This window comes from Malus domestica, chromosome 03 (assembly GCF_042453785.1).
Source record: "Malus domestica chromosome 03, GDT2T_hap1".
Taxonomy (NCBI): Eukaryota; Viridiplantae; Streptophyta; class Magnoliopsida; order Rosales; family Rosaceae; genus Malus; species Malus domestica.
The window spans coordinates 25438707-25461411 of record NC_091663.1 but is presented as its reverse complement, the minus strand read 5'-3'; the positions used below and the strand labels follow the sequence as shown (position 1 = coordinate 25461411).

The 22705-nt window shown below is 38.1% G+C and overlaps 1 protein-coding gene across 2 annotated transcripts; it reads right to left on the bottom strand.

Annotated features, from left to right (window-relative positions):
- Positions 1-125: 125 nt before the first annotated feature.
- LOC103405015 (probable serine/threonine-protein kinase WNK11) lies at positions 126-2290 on the bottom strand. Of its 2 annotated transcripts, none has more exons than XM_008343989.4 (3): positions 1725-2290; positions 1017-1514; positions 126-732 (listed from the first exon to the last, which is right to left on the bottom strand). In XM_008343989.4, exons 1-3 carry the CDS (start codon positions 1725-1727, stop codon positions 346-348), a joined length of 888 nt encoding a protein of 295 aa, XP_008342211.3. In that variant the 5' UTR covers positions 1728-2290; the 3' UTR covers positions 126-345. The 2 variants fall into 2 exon arrangements, with proteins under 2 accessions (XP_008342211.3, XP_008342212.3); XM_008343990.4 differs by having other exon boundaries at positions 1837-2234.
- Between the last annotated feature and the right edge of the window lie 20415 nt (positions 2291-22705).

Genomic DNA, 22705 nt, shown 5'->3' with positions numbered 1-22705 from the left:
ATATATATATATATATATATATATATATATATTGTACTATTATATTATATATAAATTATATTATTTACTAATCGGGTCAGATTTGATTATGGATACGGTTTGGAAACTCTATAACCATAACTGAATAATATAAACGGTTTTTCCTCATATCCAAAATATACCCAAACTTCCATACCCAAATTCGTTCAATTCGGACAGTTATTCACGGTTATCGGGTTTAATGACTAGAATTGTCATCCCTATGTACAGCTTGAACAAAAGCTAAAAATAAAAATCAAAGCACTAATCCACATTAGTGGTCAATTACACACACCCAAAGACATAAATAGTTAAGAGTGCTCATGGTCAAACGCCTTGATCATTATCGTCGTCTTCAATTTTATCAAAGAACGCGTCCTTGAGAAGTTCAGTGGCAGAAGGTCTCGCTCTAGGCTGGGCGAGGCACTTGTCAACAAACGCTCTCACCTCCGGGTCTTTGATTTTGTCCAAGGCCTGGGGTCTTACTCCTGAGGATACCTTCTTGTATATTTTAGCAACATTGTCACATTCACTATAGGGTATTTCCAAGGTCACCATCTCAAGCACACACATACCAAATGAGTAAATGTCCACCATCTCAGTGTAATCTCCTTCATACAGCTCTGGTGCCATAAATTCTGGAGTCCCTAACACTGAATGCGCTGAATGGTTCTTCCCCACTATAGCAGCCAATCCCAAATCACCAATCTTCACCTATTGAAACCATAAACAAAATTTTAGAAAAAAATTCAGAACCTACATAGAAACAAATCTGATAAAAAAGAACCAAAAATAGAAACAATTTCTTATATAAATCCGAAAAATAAAATCTGAAAAAAAACACATGAATAAGATGGAAAAACACCCAAAACCGAAACTATTTCTTATTGACAAAACCCTAATAATTCGAGTAATGACTGGCTCAATATATGACTTAACTCAAATCCCCATCCGCTCTATAAAAATAATCAATAATAGAGAAGGAATAATAATTATACCTGGCCAACATTCCCATTGATAAAGACATTGCTGCAATTGAGATCTCTATGAATAACACAAGGTTCATGAGTATGCAAATACCGCAACCCTGCCAAGATCTGTTTTGACCACTTCTTCAAGGCCTTCATCGAAACATGCTTATGCTTCTTCCTGTACTCCCTCAAATTCCCGCTTGTACAAACCTCAGTAATAAAATTGAGAGTGTTATGCTCAGCGTCCCGCCACACGTTGTACAAAGTGATGATGTTCTTGTTCGTCAACGACCTCAGAAGCCGAACCTCGGAGTAGAGCCTCTCGATCATAGCAGGATCGTTGGTAAAGTTACGTAGCTTCACTTGGTTCCATGCTACCTCTATGCCCTCCTCTTGATCGAAAGCCCGGTACACCTTTTTCACAGCCCCGCAACCTAGGAGCTCGTTGTACCGGCCGTAGCGGCCCGTTGGGTCGATTTCTATGAATGGTTCTTTGTCGGACTGATCTTCGTTTTCACTCGGCATCTGCCAGGAACAAACAAATATTAGCCCAGAAAAAAATAAAAAGCCTCAAAATCAATGGAAGTACTAATTATAGAAGCTCAATTATTGTTGATACAATAAAATTATAACATATTTGTTGAAACTAAAAACGAATAACAATCTTAGAACAAAGCCGGAAAATAAAAGTCAAAGATTAAAGCTGCAACCCTATATTATAAGAAATTAAATTACCATGATAATACTACTAGCCAAAATTAACAACGTGTATGCCGATCGATGAATTTCTTGATCTTGAACGTTATTGAAAATAAAGAAAAGTGAGAAGAAAGAGAAAGATGGGTACTTTTAAGCTATCAGAAACTATTCTCTGCTGCAGAAACTCACTTGAAACAACTAAAAGGTAGAGAAATGAAAAGAATTGGGTTTAGGAGGCGTATATATAGGAGATGTGAGAGTTCATGGAGGAGTAGGTGGGGATGGCCAATCCTGACTAATGCAGGGTTAGTGAAAATTAATTGGGATGCTAAACAACATTGAGCCGTTACTAGAAAGTTTTCTATCAGGATTGGATTCGTCAAGATAAGAAGATATATATAAAACGAAGTTAGAACTAATTTAAATTACTACTTTCTATATAAAAATTGCTCTAACTGGTTTCCTGGATAATCATTTTGCTTATTTTGTTGAGTTAAGGTGGGAATCGGTTTCGTGTGAAAAATCTGAAATCAAATATTTTTTTTTCTATTCAGTCCGAAGTCAACTGGGATCAGGATCTTAATCATCCGCCTAGGCCGACTGACGGTCTGGATGAAACCAGAACGTTCCAAAATAAAAGAAGAAGGTTTTCTAGCGGTAAATAAATCACATGGGCTTAATTGTCAGCAAATGAAAACAATGAAAAAAAAAGAATAGAACGAAGGAAAGTCACCCCACCCACACAAGCTGTTTGTTTCATTTCAATTTTATCGGATGTCCCCAAAGGGACCACACAAGCTGTTTATTTAGTCAGAAAAAAACCAACTGAGGATGGAGAAGGGTCAGAAAATTACCCTATGCAGGGAACGAAGGACCTATGTGTCGGTAGCCTTGGGCTGTAGTCCAAGTGAAATTTTGAGAAAATAAATAATTAGTAGTAAATTAGTAATCAATTATTCCATTGCAGCCCACTGAGTTTTTAGCAAGGAATAAAATATTGATAATATCGGAAATATCGGTAGTCCAAAAACATGGAAATTTCGATGAAAATATCGGGATATTATCGATATCGATAAAAATTGAATAAAAACCACGGAAATTGTAAGAAAAACTTGAAAATTTTTATTGAAATTTTGCAGGATATTTATTTAGTCAATTATCTATTAGTTTATCACAAAAAAAAATTGGTAGGAAATGCATTGCGTGATGGATTTAACTGATTTAAGTTAATTATATAGCTAGTTGGCAAACATTGTGAGTGTAGAAAATATGTATTAATTAATTAAAGAAGTTTAAACACACCATAATCATTTATATATAATGAATTAGTACAATATTTTACAATTTATACATTGCATGGTAAGATACATGAGGGACTTAGTACCACATAGAGTTCCTATGAGATTCAAATTTTTCACTATCTTCATCATCTCTATGTGTAGAGTAAGTGTATTGTGAAGAGTAGCATCAAATGATAAATCCCCAAAATAGTTTTGCATGTAATTGTTAACATGTCAACCATATGGATCCGAGATTAGTTGACGTTGTCGATAAGCAAAATCATTTGAAGATTGAGTCTCGGATTCTTTCTATAAGTCGCTCGATTCCATCCCAACAGGAATGGGATATAAAGGGTAGGGAAATGGTTGGTTATGAGTATAACCATAGTTACTACTTCCTACTCCAACAGAGTCCGAAGTTATAGATAACGAGTCATCTTCTTGACTTGACAAAGCCCCCTTGCCTCTTTCTCTACGAGTATAGTCCTTCCCTATGGCACCAATTCCTGGTCCTGCCCGCCTACTGCCATGGTCCTCATCCTATGTTGCATGCGTGAAGTTTGTCTCACCAATGAAAGGGTTCATAAATCCGAGAGGTGGTCCAACATAGTTTCCATATCCACCACTACCTCCAGCTCCACTATATCCTTCATCATTCCCACCTCCGGTGGTAGATGAGTCTCCTGATCTTGTACTAGATCTATCACTAGTATCAGCATGATCTTGTGGTTGTGTAGGATTGGAAGAATGTGGAATTCCAGTGTTTCTTGGTCTTGAAAAGTTCTTCCAAAGAGTCAGCACTGCTAGATCCCACACCCTCCTCTAATACTCTTTCTACATTTATTCCTTCATTATGTGCTTCTTCAGCAACTCTAGGAGCTAGGTTGCCTTCATCATCATCTAAATGAAGAGGTCTAATCCATTGATAAAGTTGGTTACCCTCTGTATCATCATCTTCAACAACAATATCAAACACATCTAGTGGGTCACCACGGTCGACATGATCTATTTCTGCTTCCTTATCTCGAATTTGAAGCTTCATGTTGTAGTAGCAACAAACTAATTTTTCCAACCTACTATGAGCCAACCTATTTCTTTGCTTTGTGTGTATGAGTGCAAATGTACTCCAATTTCTTTCACAAGCAGATGAGGAAGTTGTTTGTGATAATACTTTGATTGCTAACTTTCTCACAGTTGGTGCATCAGTCCCATACATGATCCACCATTCAGCTATAATGAAAAACAATGTTGATAAGCCTAATAACTCCAACAAATTCCATTATAAACTGATAGTGAAATATGTTTACACTCACTAGGAGACATTTTTGTTCGAGCAGCAACTGATGTTGGTTTTCCAAAAGTTCTTCTTGCATCTTTAAACCATGTTAGCTGAATTTAATAAATCGTGTTAGTTTAATCCAACAATATAATTATTATAATTTAAGTAATTGTGTACCTCATTTCCAAATTGGCCAACTTCTGGTGATGCAGGGTCTAATTTAGAGTATACATTATGTACATCACGTATAAGGGTACCATCATCTCCAACACCGGGTTCGTATTGGTATCGAGGATTCAAATAATATGTTGTTCAAAGAAACACATACTCTAATAAGAGAAATAATACTTATGCAACTAAAGAAATGAATTGCAAATTATGACATAATTTATACCTGCTGCATGCAAATTGTGGTATAATGTTTTATACCATCGGTCATTAATTATCTTAATGACCCATCTTGCACCATGTTTTCTTTCCACGTCATCCTTCACTACACGCATCAACTCATATATTGTCCCCATAGTAGGATACACTTCTGTGTCAACGATCCATAAAACTTTGTAAAGAGGTTCAAACACTTGGCACACATGTTCTGATTGAGTCCAAAAAGCATGATCAAGCACTATACTTTCCACCATACGACCTGCATTTGAGCGGCTTAAATTGTGGTTGGCCCAGTCATCACTAGTGAATAGTTGCTTTCAACCCTACTTTCTTCTTAAGTAGGCTGTCTAATGCAATATAGTTGGTGGCAAATCGAGTGGTAGCTGGACGAATAATTTCTCCTTTGCAAAATTCACGCATCTTTGCCAACAACCAACCGTGATTGTAAATATAGTTTTTTATCGTTCTAGCTCTTTTTACGACAGTAGCAATATTCTCTCTCTTCCCCATTGCCTCAAACATGAAATCAATACAATGTGCTGCACATGATGTCCAAAACACATTATAATGCTTCATTAACTTTTTTCCAGCTTTGACAAATGCAGAATTGTTGTCGGTCACGACTCGGACAACATTATGCTCTCCCACCTTCATGATTACATCCCTCAATAATTTGTAAATATACTTGTAGTTCTTTATATGGTCTGAAGCATCAACAGACTTCAAAAAAATTATCTTTCCCTTGGAGTATACCATGAAGTTTATGATAGACAATCTAGTCGGGCCAATCCATTCGTCACACATGATTGTGCAACCATTAGTTTCCCACTTTGACCTCAACTTGTTAACATACTCGCCAATGTCTTTATACTCAATTTCCAAATATTTTGTTTCTTACCTCATAGGGAGTGGGAGGTTGTACTCCAACACCGGCATGTTGACATCCCAATACCATATTTTTGAAATGATGTGATGATGCCTTCTCAGCAGAGATATTTTCATAGATAAAGAACTTGCTAATTAGACGTCCCATTCCCTCCTTCACATTACCTCCAATGAAATAACTCCAAACACTCTTTTGACGTTCTTTGGATGACTTATATAAACTTGGGGCTATTGGTGGTGTTGGTTGTGATTCTCTAACACTTGCTCCCCGTCAAGGTATTAAATATCGGTAATATCAGAAATATCGGTATTCCGAAAACACGGAAATATCGATGGAAATATCGGTAAAATATCGATATCGATAAAAATTACATGGAAACCACGGAAATTGTAAGAAAAACTTGGAAATTTTTATTGAAACTTTGTAGGATGTTTATTTAGTCAATTATCTATTAGTTTATCACAAAAAATTGGAAGAAAATGCATTGCATGATGGATTTAACTGATTTAAGTTGATTATACAGCGAGCTGACAAACATTGTGAGTGTAGAAAACATGTAGTAATTAATGAAAGAAATTTAAACACACTATAATCATTTATATATAATGCAAATTTTCAAAGTATAATTCGTGAATTAATGTCTAATTGACGATAAATAGAAAAGACTCTAATATGGAATTAACCTTCACCTTGTCCATTTGTTCTAACGCTTAAAATAAACTATGGATATTAACTTAAAAACGAAAATTTTTAACTTGACACAAAAATTAAAAACTTAAAATTTCTTATTTCCCACCCTCAAACTTAAATCACACATTGTCCTCAAGGTGTGAAAAATAAATAAAGAAAAAATAAATAAACTGTAAATAAAAAGAACCTAAACTCAAATAAATATACTAAACTAAATAAAAACAGGAAAAGAACACAAAAAAAAAACTAAAAAGAACTGAACTAACAGAAAAACAAAAGAAAAAAAAAATTAGATATGAATTCACATGGGATGCTCTGCATCCCTCTGCCTCGAGACCAGAACCGAGCCAACGGCTCTTTGCATCAACCCCGAGCCCAAAACAACCCTTGATGTCCTTTCCATTTTTTTTATTGTTTTGTAGAAACCAAAACAGCCTTTTAGAAAAAGGAGAAGGCTCTCTCTCTTAGACCCCTCACTCTCTCTCAGTTTAGTTCTCAACTCTATCTCGTTCTCTCACTCCCGTTCTCTCACTCCATTTCCCCGATCGCACCCACACCCAGGCACACCCAAATTTGTCCACCCCGATGCCAGCGCAGCATCTCCACCACCCTCCTAAACTTTCCCTCCCTCTCCTCCGTCTCTGGGAAGCACGGCGACCCGCAGAGGAACGCCGATGACCCCAAGGACACCCAGATCCGGCGAGGCCGTGAGTGTCGAGCCACTTTCCAAACACCTCCGACCGTTTCACGGCAAACGGAAGTTATAAAAACGTTCATCTCGTCTTCTATTTCATTTTCATACCTAGATCGGAGTCTAGGGTCCTGTTTTACAGTCGGCCGGAGCTTCTACAGCTCCGGCGTTCTTCTCCCGGAAGCCTGTTTCGATATTATCGTTAATTTCGATAATATCGCGATATTATCCCGAAAACCATTTGGATAGTGCAAAAAAAATCGGTACCCCTGAAAACCGATAATATCGGCGATATATCGCCGATATTATCGGCATTTCGGACCATGCTCCCCGTCTCATTTGTGCACCACCACTTGTCCCGAAACCTTGTGCTCTATTAGGAATTTTATGAAGGTGTTCTGTTTCCTATGCTGACTGTTTGGAGGCACGTAATGCTTGTTTGAAACTGCGTCGTTCTTCAGGTCCCATGTCATCATCACATTCGTCCTCATCATCATCATCATCACTGTCAACCGCTTGGCCAATGACTTTTCCTCGTAGCCCAGCTCGAATATTTTCCATTCCATGTGTTATCTTTTCCTTATGCTGTTTTTTATTTTTTAATAATGTGGTGATGAATGCCTTCACTTCTACGGGGACATTATCGCATCGTTGGACATTATTTCCTGGATCTAATCCACTAAGATGGTACTTAAGTCGTGTCACTCAGCCACTTTTCATTACCCGACCACAATATATGCAAATTGTGCCATGTTTGTTTCCATCTATTGGGTCTCCATGCTCCTAAGCTGGATCACGTTTAGTAACTCCACTGGACATCTTAAACTTACCTATATTTATTTTTCATGAAAATTAGGCAATTATTTTTTGGCCAAAAAATATAGTAGTGACGGAAACATATTAAATAGGAAGTAAACAAAATAGGAAGTAAAGTTATTCTACAGAAGAATTAAATAGGAAGTATTAAATAGGAAGTAAAGAAAATGATTGTAAGAATTTAAGTAATTATAAAAATAATATGGAATAATAAAACCTAATATTAATGAATAATAATCCAATTTGATAATAAAATAATAAATAATATTAAACATATTAAAATTATTCTAGGGAATAATTATACAACATTACTTAATTACTTCAAAAAATTAACATGCAACTATTATTTGGTTCTTAGATCACATGCACGGGTCCACACAAATTTTTTTGTTGTTGTATAAATTACAATAATATAAATATAAGTTCGTAAACTTGCCTTAAATATGGAACCCTTTGTGTAAAGGTAGAATCTGCGTGGAGCAACAATAAAATAATAATTACACAAATGTAACAAATCTGGAACTTTCGATGTCGTACGTAGCAGCAAAACCTCGACGATCCTCTGCAGCTTGCCGTCTGTGAATAAATGAGAGAGAAAGAAGGTATTTAACATTTAATTTGGAGTGGCGCGAGCTGCAGATCCATTTATTCAATTTGAAGCTCTGAAATGGCTCTGTAATGGATCTAGAATGGCTCTGAAAGGGCTAAAGGAAGAAGAAGAAACGAAAAGGTGTAATACAGGTTTTTCAATTTTTGAAGGGTCAAAAAATGTGTGATGATCTGATACTCCACCTCTGAGAATGTGAAAGAATATCACGCGAGGCATACAGTTTTGAATCTTGATGAAACCACCATTATTTTTGTCTTGTCAAAAATTGTACAAGTTGTAAAAGTTGTCAGATACAGACACACACGCCATTATTTTTGTCTTGTCAAAAATTGTACAAGTTGTAAAAGTTGTAAAAGTTGTACAAGTTGTAAAAGTTGAATATTTGGATGCTTTTTTTTTCACACACCACCACACACGCACACAGAGATCATACACGCACACAGAGACCTCAGTCTCTGGATCCTTCTCTCTTCTCCCTTCTCCCTTCTCCCTTCTCCCTTCTCCCTTCTCCCACACACACACACACACAGATCTCTTGGTCCTTCTCTCTTCTCCCTTCTCCCACACACACGCACAGAGACCTCAGTCTCTCGATCCTTCTTCCACATAGCCTTCTGCTCTTCCCTCGCCTTCCTCCTTGTTCGCGTCTTCCGCCTCGTCGGCGCAGTCTCCATCTCCCGTGACCTCTACCTCAAGTCGGTCATCCCCATCAGCGCCCTCTATGCCCTTCTTAGTACTCCGTCAATGGCATCAACATCACCATCTAAACCTCGTCTTTCTCTCCCTTTCTCTTGGTGCAGCTAGGACAGTGAAACCCAGGAACTCTCCGGCGAGTTCTCTTGATCTTTCTCCGATTAGGTAAGCCCCAGGTTACCTCAATTCATCTTGGATGGTTTGTGGTTGAGATATACTAAGTTTTATCGCGATATTTTGACGAAAATTCAGTGGATAAGTGTGAAAATATCGCTCTCTCACAAAACCGATATAATCGGCAAAATATCGCTAATAATATCGGCATTTCAGACCATGGTTTTTAGTAGTGGGTTTGAGACCTGTATCACTTTCCCTCATGCCAAAGTGTCTTGCACAGTTTCTCTTTTACATGTATCACTTTCTCTGGTTTTCTTATTTAAGGTTGTCTAACTTTAAAGAAAGAGTAATAATATTCTTACCACAATTTTATACCACATTTCTTTATCATCTTAGATGGCAGATGAGTTGGACAAGCTACATAATTTAATTTCAATCTTTTTATTAATTAAAACACTTAAATAATCTTAGGTGGAAGAATGAGACTTCTCGTATATCACAATAATCATTTAATAAACAACTTTTTATTAATTATTGATTAACTTTTGAAATTAAGGGGGTGTATTCAATTGAGAATTGAGGAGATTTTAAAGGATTTATAAATCCATGGATTTTTATGGAGTTTAATTGATTTGTAGAGATTCTATGTAAAATTTTGATTCAATTCCCTTGAAATCTCATGGGGGAGAGGGAAGATTTGTGGATGCTTAAAACACACTACAAAATCTCTCCAATTTCCTCTAATTCCTCAACTTTTTGAAATTCTTTAAAATCAAATTCTAATTGAATACACTTGGAATGCTATAAACTTCTTTAAAATCCTAATTGAATACACCTAGATTTCTAAGGATTTTAGTCAACTGTCTTAAAATTTTAATTGAATACACATTGAATTTCAGATAATCACTTAAAATTCTGATTGAATACCCCTAGATTCATTAAAAGAATTAAAATCCCTCAAAATCTCAATTGAATACACCCCCCTAAATGCTAATTAATTTAGATGATGTGAATGCCCACATCAGATACCACCTAAAGTGGTATACAATTGTGGTAGAAAAATATGATAACAATATATGTTAGTACCATATTATATTGGGCCTCGTTACTTGGGCTTCCAGACATTGAGCCCATGATCTATGTAAAAGGTGAGAAGCCCTTAGTCTATAAAAGGGACTCCTCACCCTCACAATCAGGGAGCTCTCACCCTCACAATCCTCTCACAAATACAGAAACACTCTCAAATTCTCTCTTTCTCTGGGGGGACTCCACCTCACCCTACAATCAACATCAGTGTGGACGTAGCCCAAACATTGGGGTGAACCATGATACATCTTGTGTTCTTTACTTTCTTGTAGGTTCACGGTCGGATTTACGTTGTTCCAAGACCCCTCCGGTTTTGTGCATCAACATTTGGTGCCGTCTGTGGGAATCGATACGAAAATTTGTGTCGATTCTCTTTCATTTTTTCACCTCCACCGTGAATCTGCAAAATCAAAAAAAAAAAAAAAAAAAAAAAACCCACATAGAGACACCAAGTTCATTTCTCTCCCTCCCTCTGTTCTCTCTCTCTTCATTTCCTCATTAGATTCTACCTCATTCCTCCTCCCTCTCTAATCTCTCTCCAATAGGATGTCGAGCCTCTAAAGCCCGAAAGGGTTTAAGCTTGCCCTAACCAAAACCCCTCAAAAATCAAGAGGGGGAATTGAAATTTTGATCGGATCATATTTATATATATTTTTACTTCAAATTCACTCGTCTTTTCTTAGTTAGTTCCTTATATTTTTGAGCTATTTACGTTATTTTTGTGTTTATAGGATTTGTTATGCAAAGAAAATAAAAATGGCACAAACTTGTTATTTACTCACTAAATTTTGTCAGGTTGGAATCAGAGTTTGCACTGGGGTTTTTATTAAACTTAAAGATGTTTCAGGTGGAATGGTGAGTAACGCACAAAGAAAAGAAGCAGCAAGGCTGCCAAAAAGAAGAATAAAATAAAAGAGGAAAAGCAGCACTTGGCTGCCTGGGTGGAACAAAAGAAAACAAAAGAATGAGTGGAGTACGAAGAAATGAATAAATGAAAGCTGCTGAGTGCAGCGTGGTAGGTGGGCAGCGGGCATATATGAGAAAACTGAGCGCAAAAGGCAGGGGTAGAACGCTGCCCTTTGGCAGCGAGGTCAGAGAGGGCTGCCTTGGCAGCGTGTGAAGAAAAGAAAACAGAAAGAATAAAATAGAGAGACGGACAGAAAAGAAAAGAAAACCGGGAGGGGGGGAGAGCTGCCTTGCGGCAGCAGAAAACTAGAACAGAGAAGAGAGACCAGCGCGGAGAGAGAGGGACGGAAAGAAGCAGCCAAGCTGTTTTTGGCAGCTCAGAAGAAAATATAATAGACTGACGGGGAGAGCAGCACGGATAGGAGAGAGTCCAGAGGAAAGCTGCCATTTGGCAGCTTGAGCAGGGGGAGCACAGCGCCAGGCACGGCTGACAAGCGGGGACTGAGGGCAGAACGTGCAGCAGAATAAAAAACAAAAGGGTCGTATATTTTCTCAAACTCATGTTTAATTTCTGTTTTAATTTGAAAATAATGTGTAACTAAATTTATTTTGGCTAGAGGTTAATTCAAAGCCATGAATATATTTGTAATATGAATTGATTACCTTCAGTTGTGATTTCTGGGTTGTGATTTAATTTGCTTAACTGCTTGATTGATAACTTATTTTTGTATGTCGATTAAGGACGCATACTTAATTTACATGCATGAATTTGATGCTAGGATATAAGTGAGTTTCACCTAATCGTTATGAACTTATATTCACAAGTAGTGAAGGTTGCTAGTCACAATCACGTTAAGTAAATTCTTGGCATAAGTTTCATGCAAATCATAGTAACGAGTGTCTCGTCAATGCTTATGTTTTTCATAGAACTTAATGATTCTTGCTTGTATCTCTATTATGCAATTCATGTAGGGAACTTGTAGGGAATGTTTTGGGTTGTCGTATGCAATCATCCAACCCAATAACTTGTGGAAAATTAAGGGTTAATTAGTGCAATTCACGGTTAATTTGGGGCGTTGAGATTTACAATTTATTGAAAGAACAACTGAAAAATCAATTTAGGTTGCATATGTGTCATGTGTGGAGAAGAACCCTCTAGCTAGTCCGTCACCTATCCTTTCACCTTAATTCATGCTTTTGTCAATTCTGTAATTTATTTAAGTTTAATTTACTTCTCGTCAAAACCAAACTACCCCCCATTATTAAATTATATTATTTAGTTAGTTTTCATTGTTGTTAGTCTTTTAATTCAATTTCCGTCCATTTCAGTTCCTAGTGTCTAATTTGATTGTTTTCATTATTTTGAGTCATTCTAAGTGTGTTTCGAGTTATTAGAGTTTTTAGCCTAGTTTTGTGTCCTTGAGTCTTGTTTAATATTTTTAAATTAATTTAGAATAGATTAGCAATCCCTCCTAATCCCCGGCCTAGAACGATACCCTACTTACATCTATACTACAATTGTCAAAAAGAGGGTTTAATTTGTGTGTCAAGTAATTCTCGCACCAAATTTTGGCGCCGTTGCCGGGGATTAGCAACTTTGCTAATCCCTTTATTTTTGTTTTTGTTTATGTTTATATTGGTGTTTGTGTATTTTACTTTTGATATTTGATTTATTTTTCTTTCTTTGATTTTAGGTACAAATAGAGCAAGACATGGCACTTGCGACCATTCAAGCTCAATTGGCACAGCTCACTGCTCAATTGACTCATAATGCCGAACGGACCACAATGCCAAGTGTCCCTACACTTGATGTGCCCTATGGGCAAGGATATCAAAGTCCTCAATTTTCTGCCAATGAAGATGCTTGGGGTTATCAAGGCTATGATCAACCAAGCAACAACATGTTTTCCAACGCTTACAATTCGACTTGGAGAGATCATTCAAATTATATGTGGGGGGAACCTCAACAATTCCAAAAAGAGGGATATTGGCAGCAAGAGGAGGATTTCTATTCAAAACCTATGCAATATGCTCAATCAAACTCAGGTTCGTCAATAAATTATAATCAAATTTTTGATGAAATAAATTCTTTAGCGCAGGGATTACAAAATCAAGCCAAGAGGGCTCAACAAGAAGAATATTGGCAGCCATATGAGGAGTTCTATACAACACCGATGCATCCACCACAGCCTCCCCCACAACAATTCCAATCGAATTCAGGTATGTCCATGGAGAGTGATCAAATTCTTCAAGTACTAACCTCTTTGACGCAGGACCAACAAAATCAAGACAAGAAGTTGGATAAATTGAAGAGTCAAATGGGAGAGATTATGGAATTCATGGCACAGATTCGAGATCAAAGTGAACTTTCCAACTCAAACATTGCAAATTCAAAGGAAGATTTTGAAATCCACGATGCTATCACTTTGGAAGGTGACATGAAGGATGAAGCTGTCCCAGAACCATCCAAACACAGCCCGAACATGGATGAATTGCTGCTGCAAGCAGAAGATGAGGAGGACGACCTGGGCAGTTTAGAAGAATTCTTGCTGCAAGCTCCTCAAATCCCTATGTCATCCAACTCAGGTGAGGAAGTTCTAAATTCACTTCAGTCTAACATTATTCCACCGAATGTCCTTTGTCCTTGCAGGTTTTTGATTCCAAATATCAAAGAGAGTGAAAAAGACATTGTGGAAGCTCTTCCAAAGATGCAAAGTGATATCCCAATTCTTGGCACACCAAATCAAGTACCAGATTATGTTGAAGTGTTCAAAGAACCTTGTTCACCAAGAAGAATGAGTCAAGAAAAAGAAGTGGCTAGAGAATGTCAAGATTTCAGCAAAGAAGACATATTTGAAACAACAAAGCCCAAAGAAGTTGAGATTGATGACACGAGACAAATCACACCCATCATAGTAAATCTGGCCAAATTCAAAGTCCCTGAAATGTTCACAAATGTGGTGTTTGTCATTGAGTTTGTGTCAGAAAAGGAAAGTAAGCCATCTTCTCCAATTTTAATTTTAATTTATACTAACATGTTTCTGATTTTGATGATTCAGGCACCCACTCTTGAATTTAAACCATTGCCGAATCATTTCAAGTATCACCTCCCATTAAAAGATAAATTCCATGCTTTGGAGCCGATGGGAGTTTAAAGGAAAGATTCGTCCGGCTAAGGACGTTAAATCAAGCGCTTCTTGGGAGGCAACCCAAGCATTCAACGAAGGGAGACTTTGGAATCGCTAACCAAATCAGATTTGAATTCTTACACCCTTATCTTTACTGCTTTCATTTTGTTTTGTTCAGTTAGTTGTGTTATTTGGTTGATTTATGTGAGTTTGTGTTATTTAGTTTAAGTGTAGGGGAAGGTTAAACAAAGTCTTTTTACATTGATTTACATATTTTACATTGATTTAAAAAAAAAAAAAAAAAAACAAAACAAAACAAAACACACCTAAAAAAAAAAAATTGAAATAAACATTTTTTACAATGATGTGTAAACTAATAGCATTCATTGGTCAGGTGGTGCTTCAGTAGTCGGCGGAGCTTCAGCAGTCGGCGGGGCCACAGAAGGAGGAGGCAACAGAGGTTGATCAGTTGGAGCTTCACTACGCGGTGCCGCCCCAGAAGACGAAGGCAGATGCTGTTGGAACAAACCCACAAACCTCCGATGATCAAGTAAAATTTGACCATCAGTGTCCTGCATCTGGTCAATTTTCCTCTTCATGTTTGTGGCATAACTGTGTGCAAGCTTGTGCAATTGTTTATTTTCATGCTTGAGTCCTCTAATCTCCTCTTTGAGACTCTGTATTTCAGCCACCAACGATTCAACGTGACGGGTTCGGGCAAATAGGCGTTGGGCCATGTTGGACACGGAACCGGCACACTACACGCTAAGAGCCAGAGACTCCTTAACCGCCAATTCATCAGATCGTCTAGCAAGCAGTCTGTTATCTCTGGGGGTGACAAGGTTCCGGGCCACCACCGCAGCGGTCATGTCATTTTTCATCACCGAATCCCCAACGGTAAGAGCACCAGTAGGGGATATGAAAGATGGATGCCATATGTTGTCTGGTGAAGGCGGGGCTGCCTCTTCACCAAGGTTCAAGTCAAAACGACGATCGGAAGGGCCAGACATTTTCAGAGGTGGTGAAGAAAGAAGAGATGAGGACTGATCAAGATTAAACAAGTGCAAGAAGGGAGTGTTTACAAGAGGAAGCTCAAGTGTGTTGTGGAACAAAATTAGCGCCTCTATAAAAAGAAGAAATCGAAGAGGCGCTTCTCAGAAATTGTTGAAGCGTCCTCTCGCAAATCGAAGAGTCGGGGCTCCTTTCTCAAAAGCCGAATTCTTTTCTCAAAAGAGGCGTTGCAATTCTCAAAAGCTGAGCTTGCTCAGAAACCACGAGCCGAACCCCGGATTTCGCAAGATCAATTTGTCCAGACGTGTTGTCACTCGTCACATGCAACTGGCAGCTTTGCGAAAATTACGGGCAGCTTTGTCAGAAAGCGCGTAATTTGTACTATTCATCCATCCACCGGCTGCCGACAATGAGTGAGAGAATAGTTCCGGTTGTGAAGAAAAATCCTATAAGTCTCTACCTTCGCCTTCCACAGCAAAGGCACACCCTCTCAGCACTTCTTCATCTCCGAGAATGCATTCCCAAAGAATCCTCCTAAGTTACTCAATGTTCCTCATTCCTTGGGATACTCCTGCGAACAACCCATTCAAAGCAAAAGTATTTCATATCATAAAGGTTGAAAGCAAGAGTATCTCATATCATGCTTTCTCCTTCCTTCTCCTTGTTCCTGATTGCTTACCAAGCCTTGCTCTCGAGTACTCATCTTCATCATTTGGTACTTCCTCTTCGTAAGTGAAAATGATACCTCGAAGCATGTGGAGACAACGTGCTGATTCATCCTCAGCTAGGGACAAGGAGAAAGAAAGCAAGAGGCAGGCACTTGGAAAGATTGAAGAAAGAAACAGACCAAAACCTCTACCTCATGCCTGCCCGCCGTGCAGAGGAAACAAGCAGAGAAGAATGCAGACTGCACAATCAAATAATCCCAGCAGAAGAAGTCTGAGATGAAACCAAGGCACGCTAATATTCCTCGCTCAGAATTCCAAATCAGTTCGAGATCAAAACTGTGGAAAGTCAACAAGCACGACCAATGATCACTTATTAGTTCTATCCATTGTCTTTTATCGTGATTTTCAATTTTTCGTTTGCAATTTTTTTTTTTACATTTTCTTGCGTTACTTAACTGAATTATTTCTTTTCTTTGCAGGAACTTTTGGTTATTTCCACCCTTGAAGTTGATTGCAGAATTTTAGCTTGGGGGTCATCGCTTGGTTTTACTGCAAACTAGGGAAGTTTTCAGTCCAATTGCTTTATTTTGTTTTTTATTATTTATTTATTTTATTTTATTATAGTGTTTTCTGACATTGGGGACAATGTCCAGTTTAAGTGTGGGGGTAAACATCTCTAGAATTTCATTTGTTTCTGTGTTGTTGCTTTTTGTTTTCTTTAAAAAAATAAAAATAAAAATAAAAAAAGTAAAAAAAAAAAAAATCGGAAAATTTAAAAATACAAAAATATTGTCTTGTTTCCCTTATTGTTTTGAATTAGATTTTTGTTAGTTTCCCGACCCAATGATATAATTAGATCAAATTTGAATCATGATCATCAAGAACTTAGTTAACATGTGTTTTGTGAAATTCCTAATTCTCTTGTTAGTTTTGTACATGTTTGATCATCTTTGAAAAACCAAATGCAAATAGCCTTGTTAATGTGAAACTAAAGTATGACTTAAAGCTTCATATGTGAATTTAGTGACCATATACATCCTATGTGAGTTTTTGAGCCGATTGAAAGTGTGTGCATTTTTCATACACTCCTATTCTTTCATGTGTGATGAACTTATGTGAGATACATCTCTAGAACTTGCGTAACGATCTTTCGAAATGTTTGTCATTGATTGCATGAACTTGGAAATGATAGAGGCATTAGGTTTACCACTATGGCCCAAATAACCATGTTTCCCAAATAAAAATAATATCATTAGATTGCCAATTTGAGCCGTGTATGTTGAGCCTTTTATTTCTTATCACCAGATATGTCTACCCTTATGCCTGAAACATTTTTCCTTACCCCTTCCAAGCAAGCTAGTGAGCAATGTGAGATTGTCTTATGAGAAATATTTGTGAAGTACTTTGAAGGTGTTTGGCAAAAGAATAAGTGTGGGGGTATTTCATGTTTGTATTTAAAAAAAAAAAAAAAAAAAAAAAAGAAAAAAAAAAGAAAAAGAAAGATTGTATACAAAGAAAATAAAAAGTTTTTAAAGTTTCAGTTTAAGGGTGTGGTTGGAGGTGCTAGAAGAATCGTTGGAAAATTGAGTTCTTATAAATCTAAACAAAAGAATTGCTTGCAATGTAGCTTGGAACTTGTGTTTACCTATTCTTTCATTTCAACAACCCTCTCCCTAAACCTCATTACATCCAATAAAAGTCCTCTTGATTTAAGCTTTGCAATTATGATTGTGGAGATGAGATCTTTATGCAAGCTTATGGTAGAAATTTCACATTTGATTCTTTGAGCGAAACACATTAAAACTAAACACATGTGTGATTGAGTGCATATCCTGTGAGAAGGTCGCTAGTTTGCATATGATGATTTTAAAAATAAAAACTTGAAATTGCATTAGCATGGCTATCTCACACACTACACTTCAAGGATGATTCAAAGATTACTGCTAATATTTGAATAAGGAAGATGAATTTGGATTAGTTTGTTTGGTGCTAGCTATGGTTCTTGATGATTTGTTTTCTCGAATGAAATTCTATGAGGGTCACATAAGGGGGAAACTAATGTTTTTCATGTTAGTACTTTTTCATGTTTTCTTTGTTTTGCTCGAGGACTAGCAAAAGCTAAGTATGGGGGTATTTGATCAGATCATATTTATATATATTTTTACTTCAAATTCACTCGTCTTTTCTTAGTTAGTTCCTTATATTTTTGAGCTATTTACGTTATTTTTGTGTTTATAGGATTTGTTATGCAAAGAAAATAAAAATGGCACAAACTTGTTATTTACTCACTAAATTTTGTCAGGTTGGAATCAGAGTTTGCACTGGGGTTTTTATTAAACTTAAAGATGTTTCAGGTGGAATGGTGAGTAACGCACAAAGAAAAGAAGCAGCAAGGCTGCCAAAAAGAAGAATAAAATAAAAGAGGAAAAGCAGCACTTGGCTGCCTGGGTGGAACAAAAGAAAACAAAAGAATGAGTGGAGCACGAAGAAAAGAATAAATGAAAGCTGCTGAGTGCAGCGTGGTAGGTGGGCAGCGGGCATATATGAGAAAACTGAGCGCAGAAGGCAGGGGTAGAACGCTGCCCTTTGGCAGTGAGGTCAGAGAGGGCTGCCTTGGCAGTGTGTGAAGAAAAGAAAACATAAAGAATAAAATAGAGAGACGGACAGAAAAGAAAAGAAAACCGGGAGGGGGGGAGAGCTGCCTTGCGGCAGCAGAAAACTAGAACAGAGAAGAGAGACCAGCGCGGAGAGAGAGGGACGGAAAGAAGCAGCCAAGCTGCTTTTGGCAGCTTAGAAGAAAATATAATAGACTGACGGGGAGAGCAGCACGGATAGGAGAGAGTCCAGAGGAAAGCTGCCATTTGGCAGCTTGAGCAGGGGGAGCACAGCGCCAGGCACGGCTGACAAGCGGGGACTGAGGGCAGAACGTGCAGCAGAAGAAAAAACAAAAGGGTCGTATATTTTCTCAAACTCATGTTTAATTTATGTTTTAATTTGAAAATAATGTGTAACTAAATTTATTTTGGCTAGAGGTTAATTCAAAGCCATGAATATATTTGTAATATGAATTGATTACCTTCAGTTGTGATTTCTGGGTTGTGATTTAATTTGCTTAACTGCTTGATTGATAACTTATTTTTGTATGTCGATTAAGGATGCATACTTAATTTACATGCATGAATTTGATGCTAGGATATAAGTGAGTTTCACCTAATCGTTATGAACTTATATTCACAAGTAGTGAAGGTTGCTAGTCACAATCACGTTAAGTAAATTCTTGGCATAAGTTTCATGCAAATCATAGTAACGAGTGCCTCGTCAATGCTTATGTTTTTCATAGAACTTAATGATTCTTGCTTGTATCTCTATTATGCAATTCATGTAGGGAACTTGTAGGGAATGTTTTGGGTTGTCGTATGCAATCATCCAACCCAATAACTTGTGGAAAATTAAGGGTTAATTAGTGCAATTCACGGTTAATTTGGGGCGTTGAGATTTACAATTTATTGAAAGAACAATTGAAAAATCAATTTAGGTTGCATATGTGTCATGTGTGGAGAAGAACCCTCTAGCTAGTCCGTCACCTATCCTTTCACCTTAATTCATGCTTTTGTCAATTCTGTAATTTATTTAAGTTTAATTTACTTCTCGTCAAAACCAAACTACCCCCCATTATTAAATTATATTATTTAGTTAGTTTTCATTGTTGTTAGTCTTTTAATTCAATTTCCGTCCATTTCAGTTCCTAGTGTCTAATTTGATTGTTTTCATTATTTTGAGTCATTCTAAGTGTGTTTCGAGTTATTAGAGTTTTTAGCCTAGTTTTGTGTCCTTGAGTCTTGTTTAATATTTTTAAATTAATTTAGAATAGATTAGCAATCCCTCCTAATCCCCGGCCTAGAACGATACCCTACTTACATCTATACTACAATTGTCAAAAAGAGGGTTTAATTTGTGTGTCAAGTAATTCTCGCATCAAATTTGCACCACCAAAACCATTTTCCTCTTAACAAAAATGGCTTCCTCCTCCATTGCCACGCTCTCGATGACGCTTTCTCGCTCTCTGCAAGCAAAGTCCCAGACTTTACTCTCCATGTGCTTCTACACCACCGGAACCTCCTCCTCTAGCAGTGACAGCTCCGACTGGGACGAGTCTAACCCTCTCAACGCGGAGGCAGAGTCAGCCCCGGGCGACGCCCCCTACAGCCACCTCCGTCAGAAGAACCCAATCCGAGAAACTTCATGTATGATAACCTGCTCGAGAACGGCCTCAACACCGGCATTTATAAGGTGATTCTGGTCGGGCAGGTGGGGCAGAGTCCATTGCAGAAGAAGCTGAGGAGCGGGACCACCGTCACCATGTTTTCAGCTGGAATCGGCGGGATTCAAAACAATCGGTGACCGTTGGATAATGGGGACCTGGTGGAGTATGCGAACCGCTGCAACATCCAGTGGCACCGGGTTTACGTTTATCTAGACCGGCTTAGCATGATTACCATGAAGAATGTTGTGCCTGGATCGTGTTTTTCGAAAAAAAGATTAATCATTTCCGAAAAGAAAGTTGCACACCACACATTCCTAGGATTTCATGGGCCTTTTGGGTGAAGAAACCATGGAGATTATTGGGATTCCCAGGTCCAAGAGCCATGTAATGGGCATCTAGCTCAAAGCCGCTTTCCTCTCGCACACCGCCGACGTTGACTACGTCGTCACCGTCAGATCCGACCTCTGCATCGTCATTTACAGATCCATAAAAGCTCTCTCTTTTCTTTCACAAATTCCCCAAAGTCTCTTTTCCTTTACAGAAAAGAAAAAGATCATGATGTTACTAAAGAAAAGAAAAAGAAAAAGATGATGAAGTTTCTGGGCCACAGTATTCAAAAAAAAAAATTGAAAAGCATCAAAGTGACGGGACAGCAGTCATCCACCATCCACTAAAAACACTCACATGCAAAAGCAGGGAATAAATGGAGGCTTTCCTCCGCGACAGCACATGAAAGACACTGCAAAAGCAACTGCCAGCTGCACATGCTATCTCACTATCCAACCATCTGCCATCCCCACCTTCTGCAGCAGCTTTTTTGAATAATGTGATTTATTTTTCTTATCTTTTGGAGACATTTGTATAACCCCATCAGAGGGTAATAAAAAAAATAAAAATAAACAAAAAAAGTAGCAAGCCCAATATAATGGGCTGGAATGTTATGTGGAGGTCGAAGTCCCATATGCCCAAAAGAGCCAAGCCCTATAGCTTTAAACTCCAACCTCCATCCCTTCACTTAAGGTTCACCTTCTATTATCACCAACCAGGTGATCAAAAGTACGTCCAGTACTCCAAAATTATTCGGCAGCCTATCGCTATTATCACCAACCAGGTGATCAAAAGTACGTCCAGTACTCCAAAATTATTCGACAGCCTGCCGCTATTATCACCAATTAGGTGATCAAAAGTACGTCCAGTACTCCAAAATTATTCGGCAGCCTGCCGTTATTATCGCCAACTAGGTGATCAAAAGTACGTCCAGTACTCCAAAATATCATACTTGAGTATCATTCATGTCAATCATACATAAACATTCATGAGCATCACTCATGTCAATCATACATAAACATTCATGACCATTATTCATGTCAACATTCATGAGCATCACTCATGTCAAAATTCATGAGCATCACTCATGTCAATCAACATAAACATTCATAAGCATCACTCATGTCATTCAACTTCGAAAGCTTCATTTACAGAGCTCTAGCTTCAAAAGCTTCATTTACAAAAGCTTCAGCTTCACTTGCAAAGCTTCACCTACAAAGCTTCAGTGCAGGGTATACAAATACCACCTCCGAACAACCGCCACTTCGGCCCATACATGGATTCAATTTGAAGTCTCCAGCCAACAGACTCTATTGACTGAAGACTTGGAGGACTACACTATATACCATATATTGGGCTTCCACAACTGGGCCTCATGAAAAATACTTGGGGGACTTAGCCCATTATTTATGTATTGAGGAACGAGCCCTTATTCAATAAAAGAGACTCCCACACTTTCATTAGAGAGCGCCCATTATTCATGTAATGAGGAGCGATCCCTTATTTTATCAAATGACTCCCTCACATTCATTAAAGAGTATCGCCGCCAGCTGAGCAACCGCCTCGCCGCGAGCATCACTCCTAACCTATTATTCATGTATTGAGGAGCGAGCCCTTATTTTATAAAAGTGACTCCCTTACCTTCATTAGAGAGCATTGCCGCCAGCTGAACAATCGCACCACCGCGAGCATCACTCCTAACCCATCATTTATGTATTGAGGAGCAAGCCCTTATTTTATAAAAGGGACTCCCTCACCATCATTAAAGAGCATCGCTGCCTACTGAGTAACCGCCTCGCCATGAGCATCAACTCTAGCCCATCATTTATGTATTAAGGAGCGAGCCCTTATTCTATAAAAGGGACTCCCTCACCTTCAATGCCACAAGCCGAGCCAATCAAGGCAACATAAGCCACAAGCCGAGCAGCCTCGCAACATGTGCTACTTCTGGTTGAGCATTATTTCAGATTAGGCACCGCCTCATATCGAGTATCAGTTTTAGACGACATCTAGTTACATCAGCCCACACATGGACTGAATTTCAAGTCTCCAACCAAAAGACTCTCTTGACTGAAGACTTGGGGGACTACTATTAGTACCATATTTTATTAGGCCTCGTTACTTGGGCTTCCAGACATTGAGCCCATGATCTATGTAAAAGGGGAGAAGCCCTTAGTT